Here is a 27,471-nt window from a genome sequence, read left to right on the forward strand (position 1 = left end):
ATGGGGAGCACCGCTGACTGGCTTGCTCCCAGGCTCATGGGGAGCACCGCCGACTGGCTTGCTCCCAGGCTCATGGGGAGCACCGCCGACTGGCTTGTTCCCAGGCTCATGGGGAGCACCGCTGACTGGCTTGTTCCCAGGCTCATGGGGAGCACTGCCGACTGGCTTGTTCCCAGGCTCATGGGGAGCTCTGCCGACTGGCTTGTTCCCAGGCTCATGGGGAGCACTGCTGACTGGCTTGTTCCCAGGCTCATGGGGAGCACTGCTGACTGGATGCTCCCAGGCTCAGGTTCTGCCTTTCTCATACAGCCCAGGTCCCCCTGTCCAGCGATGGTACAGTGGGCTCTGCCCTGCTTCTTCATCAGAGAACAATCACAAAACCACCCCACAGACATTCCTATGTGCCAGTCTGATGGAGACAGTTCCTCCCTCGATGTTCGTTCTCTCTTCCCAGTGTGGTTAGCTGATAGCAGTGGGGTAGTAGACATTTCATTTTAGTGTGTTTGCTTTGTTTCTGAGACAGAGTCTCACTGTGTAGCCCTGGCTGGCCTGGAACTCACTTTGCAGACCAGAGATCTGCCTGCTTCTGCCTCCCAAGTGTTGGGACTAAAGACCTGCACCCTCACCCAGGTTTCAGTCTGGTTTTAGTAGATGGATTTTGCCGTATTGTCCAGGCTGGAAGGATCTTTCTGCCTCAGACTCCCACCTCAGGCTTCCAGAGAGCTGGGATGGCAGACCTATGTCACCACACAGTACTGAAGCTTTAGCCGCAGGAGCTGGGGATGTGGCTCAGTTCTCAAAGTGTTTGCCTGCCGTGCATGGAATGTTGGGGTTCGTCCAAGCAGTGCGTGAACCAAGCATAGTGCACACACTTCCAGCACTTGAGAGATAGGTGCTGGAGGACCAGAAGTTCAAGGCCATCCACTGCTACTTTTCAAGTTTGTGGGTCCGCCTGGGATACTTGACTCCATCTCAATTTTTTTTTTTTTTTTTTTTTTTTTTTTTTAGCAAGTTTTAATTTTAAGCTGGATTTTTGGGAACAAGTGAGATTGCCTAGGGGGAAAGCAATTTCCGAAGCCTGAGGAGCAAGTTTGATCCCTGGAGCCTCAGTTAAGGTGGAAGGCAGAGAGCCACCAAAGAAAGTTGCCCTCCGCCCCCCCCCCCCCAGGAACACCACGTGGGGGTGCAAAGCACATACCCATTTACCTATTGGTAGCCAAAGTTAACAATTAGTTGGATGCTTTTTAAGGGCCGGGCCGGTGTGTTTACAGTGTGTTTACGATCTGGTTTGTCGGCAGAGCTCTGGGCATGAGTGACAGCTTGTTCAAGAGGCTGGAGCAGAAGGAGAGTGCTGTTGTGCAGCTGACCGTGCAGTACCGAATGAACAGGTATGTGCAGCCTGCCAGCCCTGGGGGCCCCGGGGATTCCGGGGGCCCGGCTGCCATGTCCCCATCTCCATCCAAACCGAGCTGGTGTTCTCTGATCCTTCCAGGAAGATTATGTCCTTGAGTAACAAGCTCACATACGAAGGGAAACTGGAGTGCGGATCAGACAGAGTGGCCAACGCAGTGATAACCCTGCCCAACCTCAAGGAAGTCAAGCTGAGCCTGGAGTTTTATGCTGATTATTCTGATAACCCCTGGCTGGCGGGAGCATTTGAGCCAGACAATCCCGTTTGTTTCCTTAATACAGATAAGGTAAGACGAGAGTGAGGGAATTTTTCAATTTTTTTTAAATACTTGTCCTAGTATTTAAATTTCTCAGCTTGCTGTACCTTTTTGAGCTGATTGCTTAGAACCAAGTTTAGTACATACCTCACCTCAGCGCAGCATGACAGTCCTGTCTGTCTGTCCTTCTGGTTCTCACCTGGGCAGCCTCCGACTCTGAGATCCGTGATCCTTGCCTGTGCCTCACAAGCTACTCAAGGAGTGTGTTACTGCACCTGCTGGCTCCAGTCTCTTGGGGTCTTTATTCTACATGGGTTAACTTGAATGTCAGGGTTAACTTGAAGTTGAGGTGTGGTGTTAGGGGGATCAGAAGTTCCAGATCACCAGTGGGTGTAGTGTCAGGCCATAGTGGGATTCCTGAGACGCTTCAAACAAACAAACATTTTTTTTTTTTAAAAAAAACCAACATATGTATAAGATGAAGGCTGTGTGAGAAAAATGTGGGCAGATCACTCCTTGGAGGATTCTTTCAGGCATGGTGGGACTTTTCTGCTGCATTATTTGAGTAAAAGGCACCACGATACACAGTGTTGGGGCTGGAGAGGCTCAGTAGTTAAGAGCACTGGCTGCTCTTCCAGAGGACCGGGTTCGATTCTCAGCAACCACGTGACAGCTCACAATTGTCTCATGCCCCCTCTTGACCTTTGTGAATACCAGGTAAACACATGACACACATTCATACATGGAGGCAAACACCCATACGTTTAAAAAAAAAAAAGATGGGGCCATCTTTCCTGGCTGTGACTTCATGAAACACAACAGAGAGACGTGTGAGAGCCAGCCAGAGCTGTAGTGTGCTTATTATGAGTTATCATGTGTTTTCTGGAAATAAGCTCTGTGCCTATGCATGTTGAGTGCATGTGTGTGGTGTGAGTGTGTGTGTCTGTGCATGTGTGTCTTTGTGTGTGTGCTCATGCTCCCCCCACCATGTGCATGACTGTGTTCCATTTATCTTTAAACCTAGTAGTCAGGGCTTTGGCCTCCTGCTGCTTGAACCTGACAGATGGCATCACTGACTCACGTTTCTTTGCTTAGGTCCCAGCGCCAGAACAAATTGAAAATGGTGGCGTGAGCAATGTCACGGAAGCCAGGCTCATCGTCTTCCTAACCTCAGCTTTTATAAAGGTAAGTTAGGGGTCTCCAGGCTAGTCGCTATGCACGCGGAGTAATTATTGACTGTTTCCTTAAACATCCTCAGACTCTAAGGAGCAGAAGATCTGGCCTTCAAACTTGTTCATTGAGATAAGGAGGGCCAGGGTCTGGAGACATGGCTCAGTGGTTGAGGGCTGATATAGGAAGAACTGGAATTCCGTTTCTGTCATCCGTGTTAGACACTTCACAACCAACTCTAACCCCAACTCCCAGGATCCAAAACCCAAATCTTAAGACTCTAAAAGCTAAAGCCGGGCGGTGGTGGCGCACGCCTTTAATCCCAGCACTTGGGAGGCAGAGGCAGGCAGATTTCTGAGTTCGAGGCCAGCCTGGTCTACAGAGAGAGTTCCAGGACTGCCAGGGCTACACAGAGAAACCCTGTCTCGAAAAACCAAAAAAAAAAAAAAAAGACTCTAAAAGCTATTTTGTGACAGGGTCTCTCTCTCTCTCTCTACATATCTCTGGCTCTCCTGTAGCCCAGGCTGGCCTAGAACTCATAGAGATCTACCTCCCTCTGCCACCAGGCACAGTGACATGCAATTCTTTGTTTTGGTAGCAATTGAAGTTTCCCTTTAGTGTCACTGTGTAGCATTCTGAGTATGTAGGGTCATTGGAACCTTTGTAGGGTGTGGTTCTGATGCTCTAATTGGAAAGGAACACTGAAGGTCCCCTCCTCCAATTGGTGATCAAATCAATAAAGATGATAGGAGCCAGTGGCTGGGCAGAAGAGGAGGGGCTTCCAGTTTTCTGCAGGCTAGCAGACTCGGGAGGAAAAAGATTCTCCATGCTTCAGAGGGGGAGAAAGAGCCACCAGCCATGTGAGATCTTGGGCGGAGTTGTCTTTGGCCACTTCCTCAGCTGGGCCTGGGGTGGTAGCAGGTGGGAGACTTAAGTGCGTTTAGTTTAAACGGGACTAAGCTGAGGGCAGATTTAGGTGCTGAGCTAAGACTTGCAGTAACTGAGCAGAGGGCAGAGTGACAGGTGTTGAGCTGGGAGTGAAGAGAGGGCAGGCTAGCCGACAGAGGCTTAGAAGAGCCCGGCCATTGAGCTAAAGCTTGTTTAAAATAAGTTAAAGTGTGAGTGTTTCATATGTGGATCGGGGTAGCTCAGTCCGCCCGGAGCTTAAAGAAACTACAAACCTTAACTGTGAGTGCTACAGCAGAAAGTTGAAAGGCTGGGAGAGAACAGGGTGGATAAAAGGACTTGTCTCTGCCCTGCTCAAGGATCTGAGTTCAAGTCCCCAGCACCCATGTAAATGTCAGGCGTGTGTGATGGCTTGCCTGTAAGGTCAGAACTCTGGCCTTTACATCCACGGGCAAACCCCCCACATACAGGCACCCAAACACACTCAAACACGCTACAAACCATACATCTGCAAAAGGTGAAAACTTACAACGTTTTACAAGTTAGGGCAAAAAAAATGTAAAGATTGAGCAACAGACAATAAAGCTGAAAGAACTGAGAAACCAGGATGCGGCACTGAAATCCTGTTTGTCTCCCACGCAGGCAGGCTGCAGCCCCTCAGATATCGGCGTCATTGCACCGTACCGGCAGCAGCTGCGGGTCATCAGCGACCTACTGGCCCGGTCTTCTGTTGGGATGGTTGAGGTTAACACAGTAGACAAATACCAGGGAAGGGACAAGAGTCTCATCCTGGTGTCCTTTGTTAGGAGCAATGAGGATGGAACCGTAAGTTGACTGTCGGCTACTGATCCATCTGGGCAGTCTTCTCCCTCCCTCCCTTCCGGCCTCACATCATCAGCGCTAAAATCCAAGGCCTCGGGTCTCAGTGTTCGCCAGGAGAGCACCTCACCAGCAGAGCTACACTGTAGCTCTTTCTTAAAAAGTTTTTAGACATATATATATGTGTATATATATACATGTATGTGTATATATGTATTATATATGTATAATTCATATATATTTATATGAATGAGTGCTTTGCATGCATGTGTTGTGTGCCATGTTAGTGAGTGCCTGGTGTCATTGGAAGCCGGAAGAGGGTGTCAGATCCCCTGGAACTGAGGTCATGGATGGGTGTGAGATACCGTGTGGGTGCTGGGAATTGAACCTCAGTTCTCTGGGAGAGCATCAAGTACCCTAATCTACTAGGCCGTCTCTCCAGCCTCCCTCCCTCCCTAGTCTCTCTTGCCAGGTGTGTGGGATTGGAAGGCAGATGGCTCAGTGGGTAAAAGCATTTGACTCTGGGATTTTGGGGGGTCGGGGTGAGACAGTTTCTCTGCGTAGCTCACTCTGTAGGCCAGGCTAGCCTTGAATTCAAAGATTTGTTTGCCTCTGCCTCCTGAGTGCTGGGATTAAAGGCATGCACCACCACTTCCCAGAACATTCGACTCTCTATGAGTACACTGTCGCTGTCTTCAGACACACACCAGATCAGATCCCATTACAGATGGTTGCGAGCCACCATGTGGTTGCTGGGAATTGAACTCGGGACCTCTGGTAGAGCAGTCAGTGCTCTTAACCGCTAAGCCATCTCTCCAGCCCCACATTTGACTCTTTAAGTCCAGTGACCCGAGCTTGATCCCCAGAAGCCACATTGTAGGAGAGAACTGAGTCCCCAAAGTTCTCTGACCTACCTCACTCATGTGCTGTTGCACCTGTGCGCTGACATACACGATAGTCACGGCAAATATAAACCTGATCAGAACAGAGTCAGGAAGATACCCACATGGTAACAGGCTGTGCCTCACAAGTGTGAGACTGAGTTCAGATTCCATATAAAAAGCTGGTGTGGTCATGGACTCCTGTAATCCCAGTGAAGGCGTCATAGAGATAGAAACACGAGGATCTCCAGAAGCCTGTAGGCTAGCCAGCCTGGCCTGTGGTGACATTCTGGCCCAATGAGAGACCCTATCTCAAACAAAAAAGATATACCTGAGGAAGGGACCTAAAGTTGTCCTCTGACCTCCATACACATGGACCCAGCACCTCCCTACCTCTCAACTTTCACACACGCACACACATGCACACACATACACACACACACACGTAGAAATAAAACAAACTGGGCACCAGGAGACAGGCAGGAGAATCTCTGAGTTCCAGGCCAGCCAGGGCTTCTTATGAGGCCCTGTCTCAAAACAAACAAAACCATTTTAACTTGTCTTTTGTTGTTCGTTTGTTTTGCGGCAGCATGTTCTGTAGCCTAGACCTGTCTCCAGCTCACTTTGTAACCGACTCCTGACACAGCCCTCCCATGTGTACCACTTAGAAGCTGGGATTGCAGCTGTCTGCCCCCATGCCTGGCCATTTTAACCATTTGTATGTGTTTAGCTCAGTACTGTGAGACAAGGCTGGTCAAAGGAGGCATTAGAAACCTTTTTATCGCCGGGCGGTGGTGGTGCATGCCTTTAATCCCAGCACTTGGGAGGCAGAGGCAGGTGGATTTCTGAGTTTGAGGCCAGCCTGGTCTACCGAGTGAGTTCCAGGACAGCCAGGGCTACACAGAGAAACCCTGTCTCAAAAAAAAAAAAAAAAAAAAAGAAACCTTTTTGTCTTGTGAACTCCACTCTTTACCCTGGTAACCACTGTTCTTCTGTCCCTGAATTCTTATAATTATGTGTAACTGGCTTATTGCACTTGAGTTGATTCATAATATAGGATGCATCAGGATTTTGTCTTTTTTTTTTTAAGATTCTTTCTTTCTTTCTTTCTTTATTTATTTATTTTATGTGAAGAGGATATCAGATCCAATTACAGATGGTTGTGAGCCACCATGTGGTTGCTGGGAATTGAACTCAGGACCTCTGGAAGAGCAGCCAGTGCTCTTAACCCCTGAGCCATCTCTCTAGTCCCAGAATTTTGTCTTTAAGGCTGAAGTATATGCTGGATGCTGGTGGTACACCACTTTAATCTTAGCACTGAGAGGCAGAGGCAAGCGGATCTCCAAGTTCGAGGCCAGCCTGGTCTTCAGAGTGAGTTCCCGGATAGCCAGGGCTACACAGAGAAACCCTGTCTGGAAAAACAAACAAGAGAATCATGTTCTGTCACCCATGCAATCATATTTGACTTCTCTGCTCATCTCAGTGTGTGTTTTGCCACATTTGGGGCATTTTTCTTTTTAAAGAGTACTCTCAAGTTCACAAACACTGTCAGGTTTTTGTTTTGTTTACATTCTTTTTTTTTCACTCTTTTCCTTTTTAAAAAGAATATTTTTTTGCATGAATGTTTTGCCTGCATGTATGTCTGTGTGCCGCGTGCATGCCTAGAGCCTCAGGAGGCCAGAAGAAGAGGGCATTGGGTACCTTGGAACTGAAGTTTTGGTTCCATCCTGTGAGTGCTGAGATTCGAACCAGGTCCTCTGGATGAGCAGCCAGTGCTGCTCACTGAGCCACAAGACCATTTTTAAACTATACAATACACCCATATGAGTTTTGAAACACACCCAGCAAAGCATCTGCTTCCTTACCCGGTTCCTCAGTACTTCCTTCTTACGGTCCAGATAATGTCGATTCTTGTTTGTGTGACTTATTAGATTATGTACTTGCCATTCTGGACTTTGATTTTACACAGAACATTGGATCATGCCTATGACAAAGGCTGAAACAGGAAAAGCTGGAGTTGGAGGTTAGTCTGGGCTACATAGCACACTGCCTCAGGAAACAAATAACAAAGCCACTGTGGTGGCCCAGGCCTGTAATCCTAGTATCTGGAAATTGGAGGCTGATCAGGAGTTCAAGGCCAGCCTTGACTGTATTGCAAGTTTGAGCCCAGTCTGGGTGAGCTACAAGAAAATCCTGTCTGGAAAAAAATTAAAAAAACAATAAAAAAAAAATACTGAAATCCTTTAAGGTAAACTGTGTTATAACAAGTTTAGATATACAGCATGACTGAAACAACTGGAAATGTCCTGTTTTCCCAGCTTGGCGAGCTCCTGAAAGACTGGCGGAGACTCAATGTGGCGATAACCAGAGCCAAGCACAAACTGATCCTGCTGGGCAGCGTGTCCTCGCTGAAGCGCTTCCCCCCTCTGGAGAAGCTCTTTGACCATCTGAACGCAGAGCAGTTAATATCCTTGTTCATTCCTGTGGTCGCTCGGGCTCTGTGTCCGTGCGTTCTTCCTGTGCTTGGGTGAACGGAGACTTTCCATGGGCGTAGTTCAAAGACCGTTTTGACATTTCACAGGAAGTCTTGGTGGACAGGGTAGTCTGTGGAGTGAGCCCGGTGGGTGGGGGGGAAGGAAATGGCTTTCTCTGCCACCTGGGACCAGTGCAGGAATGGGCTCCCTCCTCTGGCCCTCTAGCCCCAGATACTGCATCTTGTTGATGCAGGGTAAAGTATTACGCTATAACTAGAAAGATCAGGCTGGGTATAGCATAGTGTCCCTGTCCACCTTTAGTCCCAGCCCTGGGATGACAGAGACAGGCGGATCTCTGAGTTTGAGGCCAGTGTGGTCTACAGAGAGTTCTAAGACAGGCAGGACTTACATAGACCCTGTCTCAAAAAACGGAGGAGGGTGGGGGGCAAGACTTGAAGCCCCCGTGTCGGCCTCCTGCTTGCTGGGTTACAGGTATGCTCCACAAAGCCTGGCTTTCCTTTGTTTGTTTGCTTGTTTGTTTCTGTGAAACCCCAGCATTTCTTGTTTGTTTGTTTGGAGACAGTCTCTAAAACCTTCGCTGGCCGTGGACTGAGATCCTGCCTCTGCCTCTGCAGGGTTGGGATTATGGCAGTAGTTTTTTTTGTTTTTTTGTTTTTTATTAAATATCAAAATCTTTATTGTATAAATCAAAAGGGGAGGCAATCTCCTCACGGAAGGCTACCTCTATTATAATGCACACAAACTAGAATAATTCTAGGGAAGAAAAGAGTGCTTGATATTTCCTGTAGATGCTACATTCATTTACCAGCTCAGAGGAAGGTCTCGTCTTTCCAGTGTGTTTCAGCTCTATGGGTGATTGATGTTCCCATGCTTCATTCAGCAGTGGACATTCACTTAGGATTTCACCCATCCCCAATACTCAGCTTCCATTTCTCTTCCATAATCAACCTTACAGTAGTTATATTTCAAAAAGACAACTTGGGTCTCCAGATTATAAACATAGTACCCAAAAAACTTAAGAGCACTGGGTTGTTTCAAAGGTAACCTCCTTGGGCTTTCTTTTGGCCCTGAGTATATCCAGGAGCTCAGGACAAAACTTTTCTAATCTGTGTGAAAGTATTACACCCCTGTCATAGCACTCCAGAGGGGCAGGGTATGTCTCATGTTTCAGCTGGCTCAGCTGGGCTGTGTGGTGTAGAAGTTCTTTCAGGAAAAGCAGAGAAAACTCGTTATCGTGGAAATCGACAATTCTGAGGTGGAAACATTGGCTTAGGGCAGGCAGCAGGGTATTGAACTGATGATTGTCCTGTATACCACATGACTGTAATTCCAGGTATTCCAGGGTATGTCTAACTTCCTCAAGGAAAAACCCAAGAGGTCCAAGGAGTAAATCACATAAATTAATATTAGCAAGGGTTAGCAATTTGAGCTCAAAAATATTTAGGCAATAGGGCAGGAAATCCAAGCCTGACTGTGAGAGGTTACAGTTAGTGATGCTAAGTGACTCCAAGGGTTTCTTCAGGCACGTGAGGAATCCCTTCAGGTATGGCAGTAGTTCTCAAGCTGTGTGGGTGGTCCCCAGTCCACGTGGGTGGGTGAACAGCCCTTTCACGGGGGTCACATATTAGACATTTAGACATTTACATTACAACTCAGGTGGAAAAGGTATAGATAAGAGGTAGTGACGGAATGGTCTTATGGCTGGGATCACTGCACCACAAACGGTGTTAAATAGCTGTAATACAACATGTATTCGTGTGTTATAGGGTTGCGCCATCAGGAAGGTTGAGAACCACTGGACTAAGGGCGTGCGCCACACCTATCTCCCACTCCCATTACTTTTCAGACAGATCGTTCTGTGAGGTGAAGTCTCAGGTATCCCAGGTTGGCCCTCAGTTGACTATAATTGGAGGTGACCTTGAAGTTCTGATCCTCTGGCAGCCCAGGATTCAGGTCTGGGCCCCCACGCCTGGCTTTCTGTCACTTTTCAAACAGATTATTCTCTCCTCTCTCTTTCCTCCTTCTCTACCTCCCTGTAGGGTCTCGTGTATCCCAGGTTATCCTACAACTTACTATAGAGCAGTGGTCTTGAATTCATCCCCCTGCCTCCGCCCCTTTAGGGCTGAGGTTATGGATGTGCACCGTAGTGCACAGGTACATTCATTGGCTCTGTCTTCCTTAATTTATCTTACATCATGGACCTTCCATCAAGAGAGCATGAGAGCCTCTGCCACATCCTGGGTGACTGTCAGAGAGGTTGACGCACTGCACCGCTACCTGTCTCGGCATCGGCAGTGACGTGATGCTCCAGCATACGTTTGCTGGAAATGGCCACCCTTAAACTGGAGATGACTTTCAGCCATCTTTTAGGTACATAAGGACGTGAACGTACTCTTTTCAAAGTTCCAGATTTTGCTCTTCTGTTACCAGGCAAAATTATACTTTAAAAGTACTGATGTACCCAAAATTGAGAAGTCTAAATTTGCAAATACGTCTGTGTGTGGAAAAATATCTGTGTATGGCCAAGGAAAAAAAAAGTAAGATTTTCACCTTAAAAGTCTTGGGGTCTGTGCTGTAACGCCTGAGGATCAGTCATATTCAAGGTCGAGGTCCTCAAAAGAAACTACAACTCTGGGTTCTGATTCCAGAATCGTAGTCGTTAAATTTAAAAGATCAGACAGACTGGCCCGTATCATTGGTTGAAGCCACTGTGCCAAGGAGACCAGGGGACCATTTCTCTGAATCTTGGGGTTTCCTGGTTGGCTTTGCTTTTCAGTGTCACCTGTGATTTTGCTCTGAGCTTGGTCTTTGAGTTACACCCATGAGTTGTGTGTCCTGTTCTTTACTCCTCACCTTCCCTGTCCCTTCGTAAGTTTTTGGGACTCTGAAGTTTAACATTAGAGGAGGACTCAATATAAAATGTATTTTTAATGTATTTTTTTATGAAGCAAAAAAAATTTTTTTGAGGAGTTTTGGTTTCTGAATTGTAATACAACATGTGTTACAGGGTCGTGCCCTTAGGAAGCCCGCCCAGGAAGTCATCTATAAATCTCTTTGGGATATTGTTACTTCTTGGGATATGGTGCTAGCTTATGAGTATGCCCTGTTTCATCCTGGTTTGCCTCATTGGGGGTATTACTCAGTGTTTTCACTTATGTACAGATATTTTTAAGAATAAATTTACCAGCAAATAATTAGCATCTTTCTATATAGGGTAACATTTTCACATCAGGTTTTATTTCCTGGAGGGGAAAAACTTCTACCTCACTTAAGTGGAAGTTTAAATATGTTAAAATAGTTGGTGCTTCTGTCTTTTTTACTATTTAATGTACAGTTTAATAAAATTTTTGTCTCAATAGACTTCACTGAATCATTTTTCATTTTGTGACTTTTATGTGTGTGTGACATAGGGTATCCTGTATCTCAGGTGACCTTGAACTTGTGATCCCGCTGCTTGTCTGGTTGCTGCAGTGGTAGATGGAGCCTCCAGCTTTGTGCGTGTGCATCCCACAACCAAGCCACCCTCTGCCCCGGAAACGATTAAGCTTGGGTGCCTAGCTTCTTTTTCCCTGATGATGGGTGAAATGTTGCTTATACGTACGTCAGTTACTTTTGCTGAGATAAACCATCATGTCCAAAGACTACTTAAGGAAGAAAGAGTTTATTTTAGGTTTCCAGATGGAGAGTCCGGAATGGTGCTGGGCACTGCAGCAGGAGACTGGAGCGAGAGGCTGAGCCGTCCCGTCTTCAACCACAAGCACGAGGAAGAAAGTGGACTGGCAGTGAGGTGAGGCTGACGTCTGCCCCGAGAGAGCCACTTCCAACAAAGCCGGGCCATCCCCAAACATCCCCATCACCTGGGAACTGGAGGTTCAAATACCTGAGCCTCCTGGGGATAGTTTTGATTCTACCACAACATTCTACAACTGAAACCAAGAAATAGCAATATCCCAGAGTTTATATAAATGATGTACTGGGTGGGCTTAACCACTGAAAGAAACCAGTAGACAGCAGATCAGAAGAGTTCCTGTCGTTGCTTAAATATCAGTATTATGAGTGTATGGAGCTGGGGGTGATCTAAGGTCATTTCAGTTCCTGGGAGGAGCCAACAAAGATTTAAAATAAAAAATTAAAGAGTGAGTGTGTGTGTGTGTGTGTGTGTGTGTGTGTGTGTGTGTCTGTTCGAGTTTATCTGCTCACATATGTGTGCTGGTGGCTTCAGAAGCCACCAGAGGGTAACAGCCTTGGAGCAGGGATTACAGTCTGGGGATTGGGTACCAAACTTGGGTCCTGTGTAAGAGCAACAAGTGCCTAACTACTGAGCTCCTCTAGTTCCAATTCTAGTCTCTTAGTTACTTGAAAGAGTCAGGATGTTTTCCACATAGATGTTTCTGTGCTTGGAGGTTTGAAGTTGAAGGTTAAGCACAAATGAGTGTGTGTGTGTGTGTGTGTGTGTGTGTGTGTGTGTGTAGTGTGGCCTTTCATGGGCTGGAGGTGAGCTTAGTGCTTAGGAGCTCACCCTACTCTTGCAGAGGACCGGAGTTCGATTCCCAGCACATCACAATGGCCTGTAACCTCAGGCGACCTGATACTCTCTGACCTCCCTCACATATGTATACACGTGCAAGTGCACTCGTACACACATTCACTACACATATGCATGTAATAGAGGATAATATATACAAATACACGTAATAATTAAGAAGTGAGATAATTTGGACACTCAGCAGCCCTGTTCCGGGACCTGTTGGGAAACCTGAGTCAGGCCTCTGATTTCCCCACTTCACCTGACTCCACCTCTGGGCCCAGTTGTCACCTGCAGCACCTGCTGTTCCTGAAACTTAACCCGAGTAGCCTGGCTTACTTACTGTCTTTATGGTCAGTCCTAAAAATCAGCATTTTAAATCTCAGCACTGGGGAGGCCTGAGAGGGAGATTACAGGTTTGAGGCTAGGCCGGTGTGTAGATAAGGCTGCTGGTGAGTAGGCCGTATTGACAGCTATTGAAGACTGATTGTGTTTAGACCTCTCAGCCGCTGCTCTGCTCTCTCCAGCCCTCAGCGGGGTGAGCCATACACAGCTGTCTCAAAAAACAAACAAAAACAAAACCCAACCAAACAAAAAAAGTAAGGTAATGCTGGTTTCCTGGTAATTGTGTTAAGTTTTAAAGGATGTTTTACTATATTTATTTATTGGGTGATGGGTGCTTATGCCCTGGCACCCCCTATGTAGAGGTTGGGGAGATAATTTTCAGGAATCAGCTCACCATGTGAGCCCCTGGGGATCAAACTCAGGTTTGGTGGCTCAGTGTGCTTTTACCCACTGAACAGTCTCATCAGACCATTCTGGTATTAATTGTGAGCCCTAGAGACTCTTGCTGTACTCTTGCACAGAAGGGTAGGTGTGCTGTAGAGAGAATAGCTTAGATCTGTATGGGTATGGGACCTGTCAATAATAAATCCGCTGGCCTATGGCTTAGGCAGGTGGTAGGATATCTGGGAGCCAGAAAGGATTCTGGGAGAGTCCCAGGCAGAAAACTCTCCTGGGAAAATTTGATGAGACAGATGTATGGTACCTGGGCATAGGTAACCAGTCACGTGGCAGAATGTAGATTAGAATAAGTTATATCTAGTCAAAAAGAACTTAGCTATATTGCCAAGGTATTTGTAAATTTATGTTGAGTCTGAGTCTTATTTCTGGGAGCATGGGGCTGGGAGAAAGAACCAGACCAAACTTGTATAATGCACAACCAGGAAACACCTCAAGCTTGGGGGATTCCTCAGAGGCTTGGGTTCTGCCTAGATATGAAGAGCAGGAGAAATAAGTAACAAAGTTGTACACTGTTTCATTTGTGGGAGGTGTAAGCAGCCTGAAGCCAGAGCCCCGTAGTTTAGGGTTAGGGTTACGTGCCTCGGTGGTGGTAGTATATTATAAAAGTAGGAAAGGATTCTCTGAGAGTCAGGACAGTACTGACCTCTGGGTCAGATGTTCTTAGGTTCTCAGGGCCTGGGTAGGTCTCTGTTCCATCTTCATCTCCCACTTACATTAGGGCTCTTTGTAAATATACCTCTGCGTGTATGACAATCTCACATTAAAGAAAACGTTTCCACTACATATATAATTGAAGGGCAACCTGGGCTACACAAGACCTCTCAAAAACAAAAGGAAACCTAAAACCAGAATTCATTGCCTCAGGTAAGAGTTCACATGTGTGCCAGGCAGTGGTGATGCACACCTTTAATCCCAGCACTTGGGAGGCAGAGGTAGGCGGAGGCCAGCCTAGTCTGAGTTCCAGGACAGCCAGAGCTACACAAAGAAACCATGTCTCAAAAAACAAAAAACAAAAACAAAAAAAAGAATTCACACATGCACACTTGTGAACATGCACACACTCTTGAGTGCACATACACAAAATAGTAAACCTCTTAGGAAAAAAAATTCTTCCTCTATATTTGTTAGACTCGCTGGACACCATGGCATCTAATATATCATTGTTGGAATGCAAGAGAAAAACCAAAGCAACCTGAGATGCTTTGAACATGCTTGGCTCATGGGAAGTGGTGCTATTAGGAGGTGTGGCCTTAGAGAAAGAATGTCACTGTTAGGGTGGGCTTTGAGGTGCTTAAGCTCTGCCCACAGTGGAAAAGCATCTCCTAGCTGCTTTGGATCAAAATGTAGAACTCTTGGCTACAATAACACGCCTGCTTGATTGTTGTCGTTCTTCTCATGATAACAGGCTGAACCTCTGAAACTAAGCCAGCACCGACTGAATGTTTGCCTTTAGAAAAGTTGGCTTGGTCCATGGTGTCTCTTCACAGCAACGGAGCCCTAACTGAAACGCAACCGAAGCCATCACCAGAGTCCAGCAAAACAAGATCTTTATTTGAATTAGGAAGCAAAAACTGACCAGTCGGTGACTACAGCACAGACTAGGGAGCTGACTGTGCCTTCAAGGTTCATCGTAACAGATGACAATTTTTTATGGTACTCAGGCTGCTACTGATCGATCTTGGGACACAGACTTGGGAGCTCACTGTGATACAAAAGAGAAATTATACAGCATTTTAAAAGAATGGAACCCCAAAGGATGGGGGCAAGCTGTAGCATTGTTCAATCATATTTCTACACAAGGGTTGAGCAAGGAAGCAAATGTTGGTGACTGGGCCTTATCGGGATCACCTGGTTTCAGGGTCCTTAACTCAGCTTTGTAGTCAGGTCCCCTCCTGGACTCTGGAATTCAGAAAGATAAGGGAACTAAGGAGAGGACAAGCTGCCCACAGTCAATTAAGTCACCAGAGATAATACTTGCATGCCTTAGTTTAGATAAGGCAACTTCCCCTTTACTGGCTAACATGAACCCCCTGAAGAAGCAAGGCAGGAGTTGGTTCTGGGGTCTGAGAACATGAACTCAGTTTTGTCTCTGCCAGCTGGACTGATGTTGGTCCTGAGATGGCTGGGTTCAGGCAACTGTCTCCTAATGTTATAATCTGGAGTGTCGATTTAACATTGTGATTTGCAGCTGTCTACCTACTTTTAGTGGTTTGTTAAAGATTTTGAGATGGGTTTATTAGCTACCAAAACCAAGATCTGCTTGCCTTTGCCTCAAGGGTGAGCCCTGGGGTTACAGGTGCATGACAGGCACCAGGCACCACACCCAGTTTGCCTGTTGCAAGTTTTATCTACGGCAAGATGGCAAGTCGAAAGGGAGGGGGAAAGATTCATTTGTGTGTGTGTGTGTGTGCATTTTTTAAAAGACAGGCCCATGTAACCCAGGCTGGCCTTGAAATCTCAAGCGTCTGAGAGAATGACCTTGAACTATTTTGTACAGGACCAAATCAAAACTACCAATGCTTTCAGCAAACTGGCCTATGTCTGCTTGCAAAAGATCGCAGCTGGGCAAGTTGACTTGAATTCCCTCAGAAGGAGGGCAGGGAGGGCCATGGGACCTTCACCGGAATAACCAGTCATTCCTTTGCAAGCTATTGTATGCAGTTCTACCCTAACTGCAATCTCTGCAGCCAGGGAGGTGACTGCATATCATCCATATAGCGATTTCAAGGTCCCTCACATTATTCCTCATAGCTCACTGATTTTTCAGCGTGAATGGTGTTAATCATTTTGGTGTGTCCTCGTGATTTTGGAAGGATTTGGTAGACACTGTTTACACCTCACTCAGGAAAGGAATTTTTTTTTTTTTTTTTTTTTTAGCAACAAACACTCCAATTCCTAAGAGAATTGGAGAATTGGTCTATTATAGGTCCACCACACCCGTTTGCAAAGTATTACATTTTGTTATTTGGAAGAGGGATTTTGCAGCTAGCTAGCCTTAGATGACCTGGCACTTGTTAGGTCGCTCAGAGTAACCTCAAGTTCCTAGCAGTCCTCCTGTCTCCGCCTCCTGTTAAGTGCTGGGGTTAGCAGCCGGATTTCAATGTCTTCCTTTGAGACTAGGCTAGCTTCAAATCCATTATGTAACTGAGCCTGGTCTTCAACTACGGATCCTTCTCACTCGCATCTCTCAAATGCTGGGATTACCGGCCGCCGGCTCTGCTAATCGCGTGAGGTTTCCTAAAATCTGTGGCTCGCTCCGAGTTTGCCGGTGTGTCCCATTAAACCCATCCGGCCCGCGAGGATGAAACCGTGGTAGCTTGAAGGCTGCGTCTACATCCTCCCTTGGCGATGTGCTGCGGCGCGGGAGCCCCCAGATCCCCGTCCCGCCTCTTTCTCTGACGCCGTCAGGGTTGGTCAAATGGGGGGTGATCGGCGGGGACCGGCTTCGCGCGGCCGTGGCGTCCTCCCGCCTCCAGGGGCGCTGTGGCGGCGCCGAGCCGGGTCAGACGCGGTGGCCGCCGCGCGCCTGCGGGGAGCTCCCGACCCGCTCCGCGAGCCCGTGTCCCGCACGCACCGCCGCCATGGGTAAGGGCAGCAGCCGGGGTCACCATCCTCCGCTTGGGTCACGTAGTCACCCGGGGACCGGGGTGGGGGGCCCTCCCGGGGTCGCCATGGCAACATTCGCCTGCCCGCATCCCTGCGCCCCGCCCGCCCTGGGGCCTGGCGGCTGGGGCCGGTGGACGGGCGGGGACCGGGGCGTCCAGGGACAAGGACGGCTTCCCAGTCTCGCGGGTGGCGGGCGGGAGGCTGGGGAGGGGAGCCGTGTGGTGCCAGGTTCCAGGAGCGCGCCCGGCCTGGGGCCCCGGTGCAGGCTTCGGGGCGCGGAGGGAGCGGGGCCGCCTCTAGGGACCGCCGGGGAGCGCCGGGGGCCGGCCCCACCTGCGGCCGCCGCTGCACAGCCGCCGTCCTAGGCTCGTCGGGTGCAGGTTACAGGTTGTGATGAACACGCTTTAAAAAAAAAAAAAAAAAAGAATTCTGCCGATTATGAAACGTCAGGCGGTTTCACTTCGGGCGCCGCGGTGCGGAGAGAGAATCACACCTCGACGGAGAGTGGAGGAAAAGATGTGGGCAGATGCTTCATCACCCAGCCCGGCTGTTTCAGATTGCGGAGGAAGTCAGCCCAGAGAGCTGAAATGCAAACCATAACCGAGGGCCCGAGCAAGGGGATGCTTGTTTTTTGTTTGTTTGTTTTTGAAACAGGTTCCCTCTGCCTAGTCCTGGCTGTCCAGGACCTAGCTCTGTAGACCAGGCTGGCCTGGAACTCAGAGATCCCCCTGCCTCTGCCTCCCAAATTCTGGGACTAATGTGTGCCGCACCACGCCCAGCTGTTTTGTTTTGAGACAGTGTGCCACTAAATAACCCAAACTGGTCTAGTGAACGCCTTGACCACCTGAGTTTGTCATTTACTTAAAGGTTGCTTTTGAGACAGGTCTCACTATATAGCGTTGGCTGCCTCGGAACACTGTGTAGACCAGGCTGGTCTCAAGAATCACAGACGTTGGGATTACAGAAGCACCGCCATGGCAGAGCTATCTGCAGATTAAGAAATGTTATGTTTGTTTTTCACATCTGTTTTGCCGTCTTTGCAGAAAATATTTGTGCCACTCGGCAGTGTTTAGAGTGTTGGGGAAACAGCTGATTTTTAAAAATGGTAGTTTTTAGTGTGTGTGTACCTGAGTGTAGGGGCCTCCAGGGGCGTTGGCTCTCCTTCGAGCTGGAGTTAAGCAGTTGCCACAGGTACTGGGACTTAACTCCTTTCCAGCCCATACTAGAATTTTTTTCTCCTTTTTTTTCATTTCTTTTGATTTGGGAGTTGTGTTTTTCCAGACAGGGTCTTACTATGTAACCCTGGCTGGCCTGCAACCTAACTTCCAGTTGCCAAGGTTAAACGCATGGACAACTATCCTGGATTGAGCTGTTTCTTCTCTATCCCTATATTTGTCAGAATATTTTGATTTTTTTTCTGTTGTTTTTCCTGTGATGTTTGTTCTGGGAGATTCTGGTATCTGATACCTTTTATTTTGTTGCTAGTGTATTTTGAATTTTTTTTTTTCTTGAGACAGTTTCAGTATGTGGCCCTGGCTGTCCTGGAATTCTGTAGACTAGACTAGGCCTCTAACTCACAGAGATCCACCTGCCTCTGCCTCCCAAGTGCTAGGATTAAAGATGCGTGTCACCACTGCCCAGCTAATGTTTTTGAAATAAAGATTTGTGTGTGTGTTGGGTGTGTGTTTTGTGTGTATGTTGTGTGTGTATGTTGTGTGTGTTGTTGTTGTAGGTGGTGTGGTATGTGTGTGTTTGTGTGCACATGATATGTCCTCAGGCCAGAAGAAGGCATTGGGCCACTTGGTTATAGAGTTACAGGTAGTTGTGAACCATCCTAATGGATGCTGGGAACCGAGTTTTGGTTCTTTGGAAGAACAGCCAATGCTCTTAATAGCTGAGCCATCTCTGTAGCCTCTTATTCTTGCCTGGAAGTCATTAGGCCATACCTACTGTCTACCATTTGCAAGAGCCTCAAACATACCTCAAACATGTAGGTGGCTTATGCTTCCAAGTGTACCTTCACAGAAAGTCATTTTCCCTAAAGATGTGTGCAGTAGGCAGGCAGGCACAAATGTGCTGTGTCTGGTAAGTAATAGTGTGCATGTGTGCGCGTGTGTGTGTGTGTGTGTGTGTGTGTGTATGGTCAGAGACATTCTCTCTGGCTACCTTGTGGGTTCTAGATGGAGCTCAAGTGGTCAGGCCTGCACATCCCCTCTGAGCAATCTTTTTTTTTTTTTTCTTTTTTTTCGAGACAGGGTTTCTCTGTGTGGCCCTGGCTGTCCTAGAACTCACTCTGTAGACCAGGTTGGCCTCAAACTCAGAAATCCGCCTGCCTCTGCCTCCCAAGTGCTGGGATTAAAGGCGTGCGCCACCATCACCCAGCCCCTCTGAGCAATCTTGCCAGCCAGAAAATAGAGCTCATTCTCTGTGTGGAGTCTTAAGGATGATTCGTAGGCATGGCTGCAGTGGGCGTGGCACTGAGAGAGAGAGAAGAGGTGTCTGGTGGCGCCCTGGCCTGAGGAGATACCCAGTTGCCAACCACAGGAAAGCGGACAGTATTAACTTCCATGGGGAGGAACAGACGTGTGGACTTGCCACTGTTGTCAGGTCCTGGGAATGATGTTAAACTTATTTGCATTTTTCAGCTACAAAGGACCCCACGGCTGTGGAGAGAGCCAATCTCTTAAACATGGCTAAACTGAGCATCAAAGGGCTCATCGAGTCCGCCCTGAGCTTTGGCCGTACCCTAGACTCCGACTACCCGCCTCTGCAGCAGTTCTTCGTGGTAATGGAGCATTGTCTGAAACACGGCCTGAAAGGTATGACGAGACTCCCAAAATCAATCCACCTTCTGGCCCCTCGATTTTCACCCTCAATGTCCTGGAGAAATAGTTCTGAGGCCGTAGCTGCCGTTGACTATTTTGCATTTTAAATCTGAACATGAAGACCTCCGCAGAGGGGAGACCCTCACTCAAGTCTCAGAAAGTCTCGACCACCCAGTAATCTGCTCGAGACACCATGTACCGGAGCAATTGCGAGGTTTATTAGGGCGTGACAGCTAGCTGCTGGTCAATTCGTACGCCCACGCAGGAGCTGAATTGACCCCGACAGCCAGTTGAGAGGGGTTTTTAAGGGGAAAAAACCACAAACCAAGGAATGGGGAGGGGGTGAGGGGGTTGCTAGGGTGGTATAACATAAAAATAGTGGAACATTCCAAAGGAACCCAACCTACGTGAGTCAGGATCAGGTGAAAACTCTCTGTACGCTTATCTTTCTCAAGAATGTTGTCCTGCCCTGTTACTTCGGCCCTGCCCCATCACCATGATTCTCAGCTTGGTTCTACCTGGCTAAATTGCATTCTAGCCAGTTCCCGTAACTAGTCTGTCTACATTCTTAACTTGCTTCATGTCTCCATGTCTTTATAAAGAAAGCCTAAAGAATATTTTATGTCTAAAAAGGATTCTATATACCCAGTATCTATAATTTTTCACTCTACAAACATTGGTCCAATGGAACGGCTTCGTGGAGCTGGAATTCCCCAGTTTGATCTTTGGAATCTAGGTTAAGGTGTGTTGATTTCAGGAGAAAGTATTACTGTTGTGATTCCTAGTGTATGATCTTCAGGAAAAACATTTTTTTGTTTTTTGTTTGTTTTTTAAGACAAGTTTTCTCACTGGGCAGTGGTGGCGCACGCCTTCAATCCCAGCACTTGGGAGGCAGAGGCAGGTGGATTTCTGAGTTTGAGGCCAGCCTGGTCTCCAGAGTGAGTTCCAGGATGGCCAGGGCTACACAGAGAAACCCTGTCTCGAAAAACAAAACAAACAAACAAACAAACAAAAGACAAGTTTTCTCTGTGCAGCCTTGGCTGTCTCAGAACTCACTTTGTAGACCAGGCTGGCCTCGAACTCACAGAGATCTGCTGTCTGTCTCTGCTTCCCCAGGGCTGGGATTAAAGGTATACACCATCTTGCATTACAATTTTTTTTTTATAATAATTGGTGAAAAACATACTTGATTACTCTTTCTTTTCCTTTTTTTTTTTTTTTTATTAATTTTTTGAAATGGTCCTATATAACTGGCCTTGAACTCACTATATAGACCAGGCTTGTCTTGAACTCACAGAGACCTGTCTGCCTCTTCCTCCCAGATGCTGAGATCAAAGGCGGGTGCCAACATGTTTGACCTTATTACATGTTGTTTTACACATTTACCCTTCAACAGATTTTTAATTTCTTGAGTAATTAAAAAAAAATTACATTTATTTACACAGTCGTGCATGTGCACACACACATGCACACACACACACACACACACGAACATAAAGATCAGAGGGCAACTCGCAGGCGGCCAGTACCTTTTCCCACTGAGCCATCTCAGTGAGTGGCCTTAGATTGCGTTTGAAACCGAGTGGAGATGCTGACGTGAGCTCACTGATAGCTTGAACTCATTGAAACAGTTACGTCCAAGTAGATCGCTGAGATGGAAATGTCTCCATGCATGGGGACGTGCATGGAAAGTGTCCTCTGAACCAGGTTCCGGTAGAAACAGAAGTGATGACCCTCTACTACGCAGGTCACATCAGAGGTCGATATGTGGAAAATGTGTGGGTTTTGAGGCTCTCTATGGAGCCCTGACTAGCCCGGAACTCACTGTATAGACCAAGCTGGCTTCCAGCTCCCACAAGTCCGCTTGCCTCTGTCTACTGAGGTTACCCAGGCCCCATCGTGCTCAGGTGGTGCTTAGGTTTTGAGACAAGGAACAGGCAAATAGCCCAGACTGGCCTGGTACTTGCTGTGTAGCCCCAAGGACTGAAGTGGTGGGCGCCTTCTCTGTGCAGAGATGAGAGAGCTTTTTCAAGGAATCATGCAACTCAGAACTACGTTTGGAATGAAATACAGGATAGCAGGCCAGGGAGATGACCCAGTCTGAGGACTTAGTTCAATTCGTAGTGCCCACACAGAAAGCTGGACTTGGTAGCAAGCTTGTAATCCCTAACCTGGGGAGGTGGAGGCAGGAGGATCCCTGGAATTCAGCTAGCTTTGTTTCCATCCATTGATCCTATGGGGAGCCCCTGCCTCAGAACACAGGGTGGCTGGCCCTTGAGGACCCCTCCCAAAGCTACTGTCTGGCCTCCCTTGCACACACACATACCCCACGATAAGATGACACACCTGGCTCTGTAGTATGCAGTGTTTAAATATATACTGGATAATAGTAATTCTCTTACTTAAAATAACAATTAAGCCAGGCGTGGTAACACATACCTATAATCCCAGCACCCATGAAGGCAGAGACAGGAAGTTCAGATGTTTAAGGCCATCTTCAGCCACAGCGCAAGTCTGAGGCCAGCCTGTGTTGGCTGGAGTGTCTGTGGTGGTACAGCTGTAATCCCAGCACAAGGAAGGCAGAGGCAGGCAAGTCGCAGAGTTTGAGGCTAGCCTGGTCTACATAGGGAGTTCCTTGGCCAGCCAGGATGACAGAGTGATAACCTGTTTCAAAAAAATCATCCATCCATCCATCCATCTATCCATCCATCCATATATGTATATGTACGTAACTATACACCCAGGTTGGGGGTAGCTTTGATCTCTTACTTGTGTGATCAGTGTCCGTGTTGTGGGCTAGGAAAGAGTTGTACATCCAAGCATTCAGAGAATGCGCTCAGTTGATGGGTGTGTGCTTAGCCTGCTGGCTTTGACCTCCAGCCCCTCATAAACTGGCCCTGGTGGCTCGTGTTTGTGATGCCAGCACTTGGGAGGTGGAGGCAGGAGCATTAGAAGTAGAGAGCCAGGGGCTGGAGAGATGGCTCAGTGGTTAAGAGCACGGACTGCTCTGCCAGAGGTCCTGAGTTCAATTCCCAGCAACCACACGGTAGCTCACAACCATCTGTAATGAGATCCGATGCTCTCTTCTGGTGTGTCTGAAGATAATGACAGTGTACTCACGTACATAAAGAATAAATAAATCTTTTAAAAAAGTAGATAGCCATCTTCAGTCACCTCTGAACAGAACCCACTCTCCCATGTAAGCTCAGATTATTAAACATTTTCCAGATTACAAAGTGCTGGAAGATTATCTTCGGAGTATATAGCTAGGCACATGTTCTAGGATTGCTTTCTGTGCACCCTCTTTCCCCTCCCGGCCCCCCCCCCCAAAAAAAAGGAGGGGTGGGGTTTTTCTGTGTAGCCCTGGCTGTACTGCAACTCACTATGTAGACCAGGCTGGCCTCCAACTCACAGAGATATGCCTTCCTCTGCTTCCTGAGTGCTGGGATTAGCAAATGGCTAATCCCAGGCAGTGGGGTTTATGGAGGCTTAGTTAGGATGCCAGCTAGCAGTGGATGGGAACCTTTGCTTTGTCATGTCTTTGCTCACTCTTGATATTATCTGTCTAAAGAACTTTCCTCTGGGCACTTGAGATGAGACGTTCTATATTGCTGTGGCTGTTCTATAATTCTTAGAGTCAAGCAATCTTCCTGCCTCCCCAGGACACACAGTGGAAACAGAGACCGGATTCTGCTTCCTCAGTAGCTGGGACCAAGTCCAGCTTCCAGATATCTTAAAAAAAAAAAGATTTAATTTTTAAAATTATATATCAGACCTTCAGAGTCAGACCCTGTCTCAAATAAATAAATAATGCGTGTGAGTGCAGGTGCCCATGGAGGCCTGGCTGGGAACACCTGGCGTGGATGCCAGCAGAGGGTGTCTGGTCCCCTGGAGCAGGAGTTAGAGACGGTTGGGAGCCTCCTGACCTGAATGCTGGGAACTGAATTCTAAACTCTGGAGGAGCAGCAAGGGTCTGTCACTGCTAAGCCGCCTGCCCAGCCCACAGATCCTTTTGAAAAGGATTTTAACATTTATTTTTTAATTATGTGTGTAGGTACATATTTATGAGTGCAGGCCATCGCAGACCTAAGGCCTTTGATCCCCTGGAGCTGGCATTACAGGTGGGCTGGGCGAGGTCCTGTGGGAGAACAGTGTATATTCTCTTAACCCCTGAGCCCATCTCGCCAGCCTGTCTCACAGGTACTTTTATTACGTCAGGAAATTACCAATTGTGTGCCAAGGTGTGTGTGTGATTGCGTGCACGTGTGTGTGTGTGTGTGTGTGAGAGAGAGAGAGAGAGAGAGAGAGAGAGAGAGAGAGAGAGAGAGAGAACACACCTTGCAGGAAAGGAATCCGGTCTCTGCTTCCATTGTGTGTCCTGGGGATCAAATTCTGGTGTCGGGCTTGCAGGGCTGCCTTTACCAAAAGCCATCTCCCTAGCCTGCTCCCTTCATTTATTTATTCTGAAATATTTATTTTGAAATGGCAGTGATCAGAATCTTTCTTTTCCCCTAAATTGCTGAATTGGAATTTGATGATCATGGCCCAAACAGTTGAACTTCAAGTTGTTTTCAGACTATATCATCCTGTATTTCATAAACTCAGCATACCAGGTGTCGCAGTCACAGGCTTATCTTAACTCGTGACTGTAAAGCTGTTTAGCCTCTGAGATTGGTGGCTGCCCTTGCTTGTCCGTTTGTCCATGACAGCCACATTCTATCTGCAGAAGGCCTGATTACATTTTTTTTCTTTTACTGACTGTATGTTTGTCTATGTGCTGCCTACATGCAGTGTCCGAGGACACCAGAAGAGACCATCGGCTCCCCTGGCGATCTGTTGTTGAGAACCAAGCCCTGTTCTCAGAAGAGCAGCCTGAGACAGGGTCTCTCTGTGTAGCCCTGGCTGTCCTGGAGCTGTCTGTGTAGACCAGGCTGGTCTCCATCTCACAGAGAGTGCTCGGAGGTGCTGGGGTTAAAGGTCTGTGCCGCTTGGTCCAGCAACCTGGACCTCTCGACCCCAGTGTTTCCACTTCCCACCTCCCTGATGACAGACACGGGCTGTGGTGCCCAGTTGTTCCTGCAGTGCTAGGGTCAAACCCAGGGCTTCCTGCTTGGTAGGCTAGCAGTCTGTCAAGGGAACTATGTCCCCAGCTCAAATGTCACCTAATGTCAAAAGTAAATTGTATTTACAAGGAAAGTACTTTTATTCTGCCTTTTTTGTTTTTCTTTATTTTATTTTATTTTATTTTGTTTTTTGTTTTTCGAGACAGGGTTTCTCTGTGTAGCCCTGGCTGTCCTGGAACTCACTCTGTAGACCAGGCTGGCGTCAAACTCAGAAATCCGCCTGCCTCTGCCTCCCAAGTGCTGGGATTAAAGGCATGCGCCACCACCGCCCAGCTTTTCCTACTGTCTTTAGTCAGCCTCTCTCCTTAAACTGGAAACTCACAGTTTCACTTGGGCAGGTTAGCCAGCCAGCCCTCAGGGCTGCCCTTCTCCACCCTCCGATGCCATGCCCAGCTTGCCATGTGGGTACTAGGATTGACTCAGGCCTCATGCTTGACGAGGAGTCACTGTTAGCCACTGGACCGACTCTCCAGATCTGTAACTAAATGTTTAAAGATGGATGTTACTCCCAGTTTATGAGTTGAAATTACATGTTATATATATATATTTTTTTTTATCCAGTGAGAAAATCATTTTTGAGTTATAACAAAACTATTTGGGGCCCTCTGGAACTGGTGGAGAAGCTGTACCCAGAAGCAGAGGAAATCGGAGCGAGTGTCCGGGATTTGCCTGGGCTTAAGTAAGTATGGTCGATTGTTCCCTGAAGTACATCTGCCCATCCCTCGACACTCACAGGCTGCTTTACCACCCTCATGGCCTGAGCCCCACTTCCGCTTTCTCCTACTAAAGCCCTGTTCACTGTTATAGCTCACCTCACACTGTTTCCCTCAGAGAAACTCTGGACAACAGCAACAACGACTAGAAACCCTGCAAGCCGGTGCATTCTAGCTCAGAAATCATGAACGCGGAAAACTTTTTTCAAGTTAGCAAATTGTTTTTCTTATTTTTTTGAGACAGAGTTTCACTATGAATGGCTGACTGTCTTGGAATTCACTCTGTAGATCAGGCTGGCCACGAACTCACAGAAATCCCCCTGCCTCTGCCTCCTGAGTGCTGGGATTAAAGTTGTGTGCCACCACACCTGGCTCCTCCATTTTTTATACTTATATTTTGTTATTTGTGTGTGTGTGTTCCTGCACACACACATGAACACATATGTATCATGTGTATGTAGGGGTGAGAGGGCATGTGGATGCCAGACCATGCATATGGGGGTCAGGGAAGGACTTTCAGGGTCAGTCTTCTTACATGGCAGGATCTGAGGCTGGAACTCGGGGCACGAGGCTTGTCGCAGTGGCCCTTAATCCTTAGGACAAAGATGGTGTGGCTATTTTCATTTTTACCCTGAACGTGTGTGTTCCTTGCAGACACATGTCCCATGGTGTGGGTGTGAAGGCTCAGCCACTATGATATAATACCTCTAATAGAAATAATATTCTAGATCATTCTTTCTTCCAAAGCTTATAGCCGTACTTAACAATAACTTGGGCCTGGAGAGATGGCTCAGTGGTTAAGGGCACTGGCTGCTCCTCCAGAGAATCTGTGTTTGATTTCCAGTACCCACATGGTAGCTCACAACTGTCTGTATCTCTAGTCCTAGGGTATCTGACACCCACTTCTCGTCTCAGTGGGCAGGCACTGCACCTACATGATACACAAACATATATTTAAGCAAACACTTATATAACATAAATTTTAAAAAAATAAATAAAATCTCAAAAAAAAAAAAAAAAAGTCCACCCAGAGGAAGAATTGCTTGCTCAGAAAACTAGCATAAGGTGCTGGAAAGATGGCTCAGCCCTTTGAGATGACAAAGGGTTTGATTTCCTGTCTGGCAGCTCGTAACTCTTTATATCTCTGTCCAGTTCTAGAGATCCAATACCTTTGGTTTTGGCCTCTGCAGGTACTGTATGCATATAGATGCACGTAAAACACCCGTACACATAAAATTTAAACACTAGCATAGGACCGTGGAGATCACTCCGTGGGTAAAGGGTTTAACTGCACGAAGACCTGAGTTTGTAAAAACTAGGTGCCCTGGGTGAGAAGGCAGACAGCTATCACTGGGCAGGATAGTTTAGGTTCAGTGAGAGACCATGTCCAAAAATGAACTGGAAAGCTATCCCAACGCCAATCTTTGGTTTCTGGATGTGTCCTCTTGGTTGAAAGAGCACAGGTGCGCATGCGCACCCTGTCCCTCGCCGCCCTGCAAACGGCTTCAGGTTCTAAAGGTGAACAATGTTTATCAACAGATATAGAGCCCGTGGCCAGCAAGTTTAGCACCTGTCTTGTAACCCAATGGCTCTTCTTTCTAGGACTCCCCTGGGCCGTGCTAGAGCGTGGCTCCGATTAGCCCTCATGCAGAAAAAAATGGCTGATTACCTGCGTTGCTTAATTATCCAGAGGGAGCTCCTAAGGTTAGTATCATTAGTCATGTTCATTTTTTATTATTTACATGTTGTCATCCAAAAAGAAGTGAGGAAAGATGCATGAAATACGGTAAAATAGAAGGAGCGGCCAAATGCGAAGGCAAAGGGACGGGAGAGGGACATGCCACCAACGAGCAACTAGCCTGAGAGAAATTGCATCAAATGTTACCGCTGAACACGGGCTAACCTCAGCATGACTCCAAGTTGCTTCCCTTTCTCCG

General features: G+C 47.4%; 3 protein-coding genes across 3 annotated transcripts in view; 2 read left to right on the forward strand and 1 right to left on the reverse strand.

The window, feature by feature from the left end:
* The window catches only part of Dna2 (DNA replication helicase/nuclease 2), a 30,557-nt gene extending 19,669 nt beyond the window's left edge, over positions 1 to 10,888 (forward strand). The window contains exons 16-21 of the mRNA XM_028776869.1: positions 1,299 to 1,388; positions 1,493 to 1,697; positions 2,763 to 2,852; positions 4,386 to 4,568; positions 7,762 to 7,908; positions 10,131 to 10,888. Coding sequence (XP_028632702.1) covers positions 1,299 to 1,388; positions 1,493 to 1,697; positions 2,763 to 2,852; positions 4,386 to 4,568; positions 7,762 to 7,908; positions 10,131 to 10,199 — 784 coding nt within the window. The 3' untranslated portion in view covers positions 10,200 to 10,888. The remainder of the gene's footprint in view (positions 1 to 1,298; positions 1,389 to 1,492; positions 1,698 to 2,762; positions 2,853 to 4,385; positions 4,569 to 7,761; positions 7,909 to 10,130) is intronic.
* LOC114628889 (oogenesin-1-like) lies at positions 8,954 to 10,036 on the reverse strand. Its single transcript, XM_028776865.1, has 2 exons — positions 10,012 to 10,036; positions 8,954 to 9,495 (listed from the first exon to the last, which is right to left on the reverse strand). Exons 1-2 carry the CDS (start codon positions 10,034 to 10,036, stop codon positions 8,954 to 8,956), a joined length of 567 nt encoding a protein of 188 aa, XP_028632698.1.
* A 5,900-nt stretch (positions 10,889 to 16,788) lies between the features above and the next one.
* The window catches only part of Rufy2 (RUN and FYVE domain containing 2), a 33,003-nt gene continuing 22,320 nt past the window's right edge, over positions 16,789 to 27,471 (forward strand). Inside the window, exons 1-4 of the mRNA XM_028776767.1 lie at positions 16,789 to 16,852; positions 19,519 to 19,692; positions 25,383 to 25,500; positions 27,137 to 27,238. Coding sequence (XP_028632600.1) covers positions 16,849 to 16,852; positions 19,519 to 19,692; positions 25,383 to 25,500; positions 27,137 to 27,238 — 398 coding nt within the window. The 5' untranslated portion in view covers positions 16,789 to 16,848. The remainder of the gene's footprint in view (positions 16,853 to 19,518; positions 19,693 to 25,382; positions 25,501 to 27,136; positions 27,239 to 27,471) is intronic.

Source organism: Grammomys surdaster, unplaced genomic scaffold (genome assembly GCF_004785775.1).
Source record: "Grammomys surdaster isolate TR1022 unplaced genomic scaffold, NIH_TR_1.0 273, whole genome shotgun sequence".
Classification (NCBI taxonomy): Eukaryota; Metazoa; Chordata; class Mammalia; order Rodentia; family Muridae; genus Grammomys; species Grammomys surdaster.

Coding starts and splice junctions, on each gene's coding strand:
- LOC114628889 (XM_028776865.1), bottom strand. CDS start 10,036: ATGAATTCAAGACCACTGCTCTATA. Junction 9,496..10,011: donor TTCAAGACCACTGCTCTATA/GTAAGTTGTAGG, acceptor ACACAGCTTGAG/AACTACTGCCATACCTGAAG.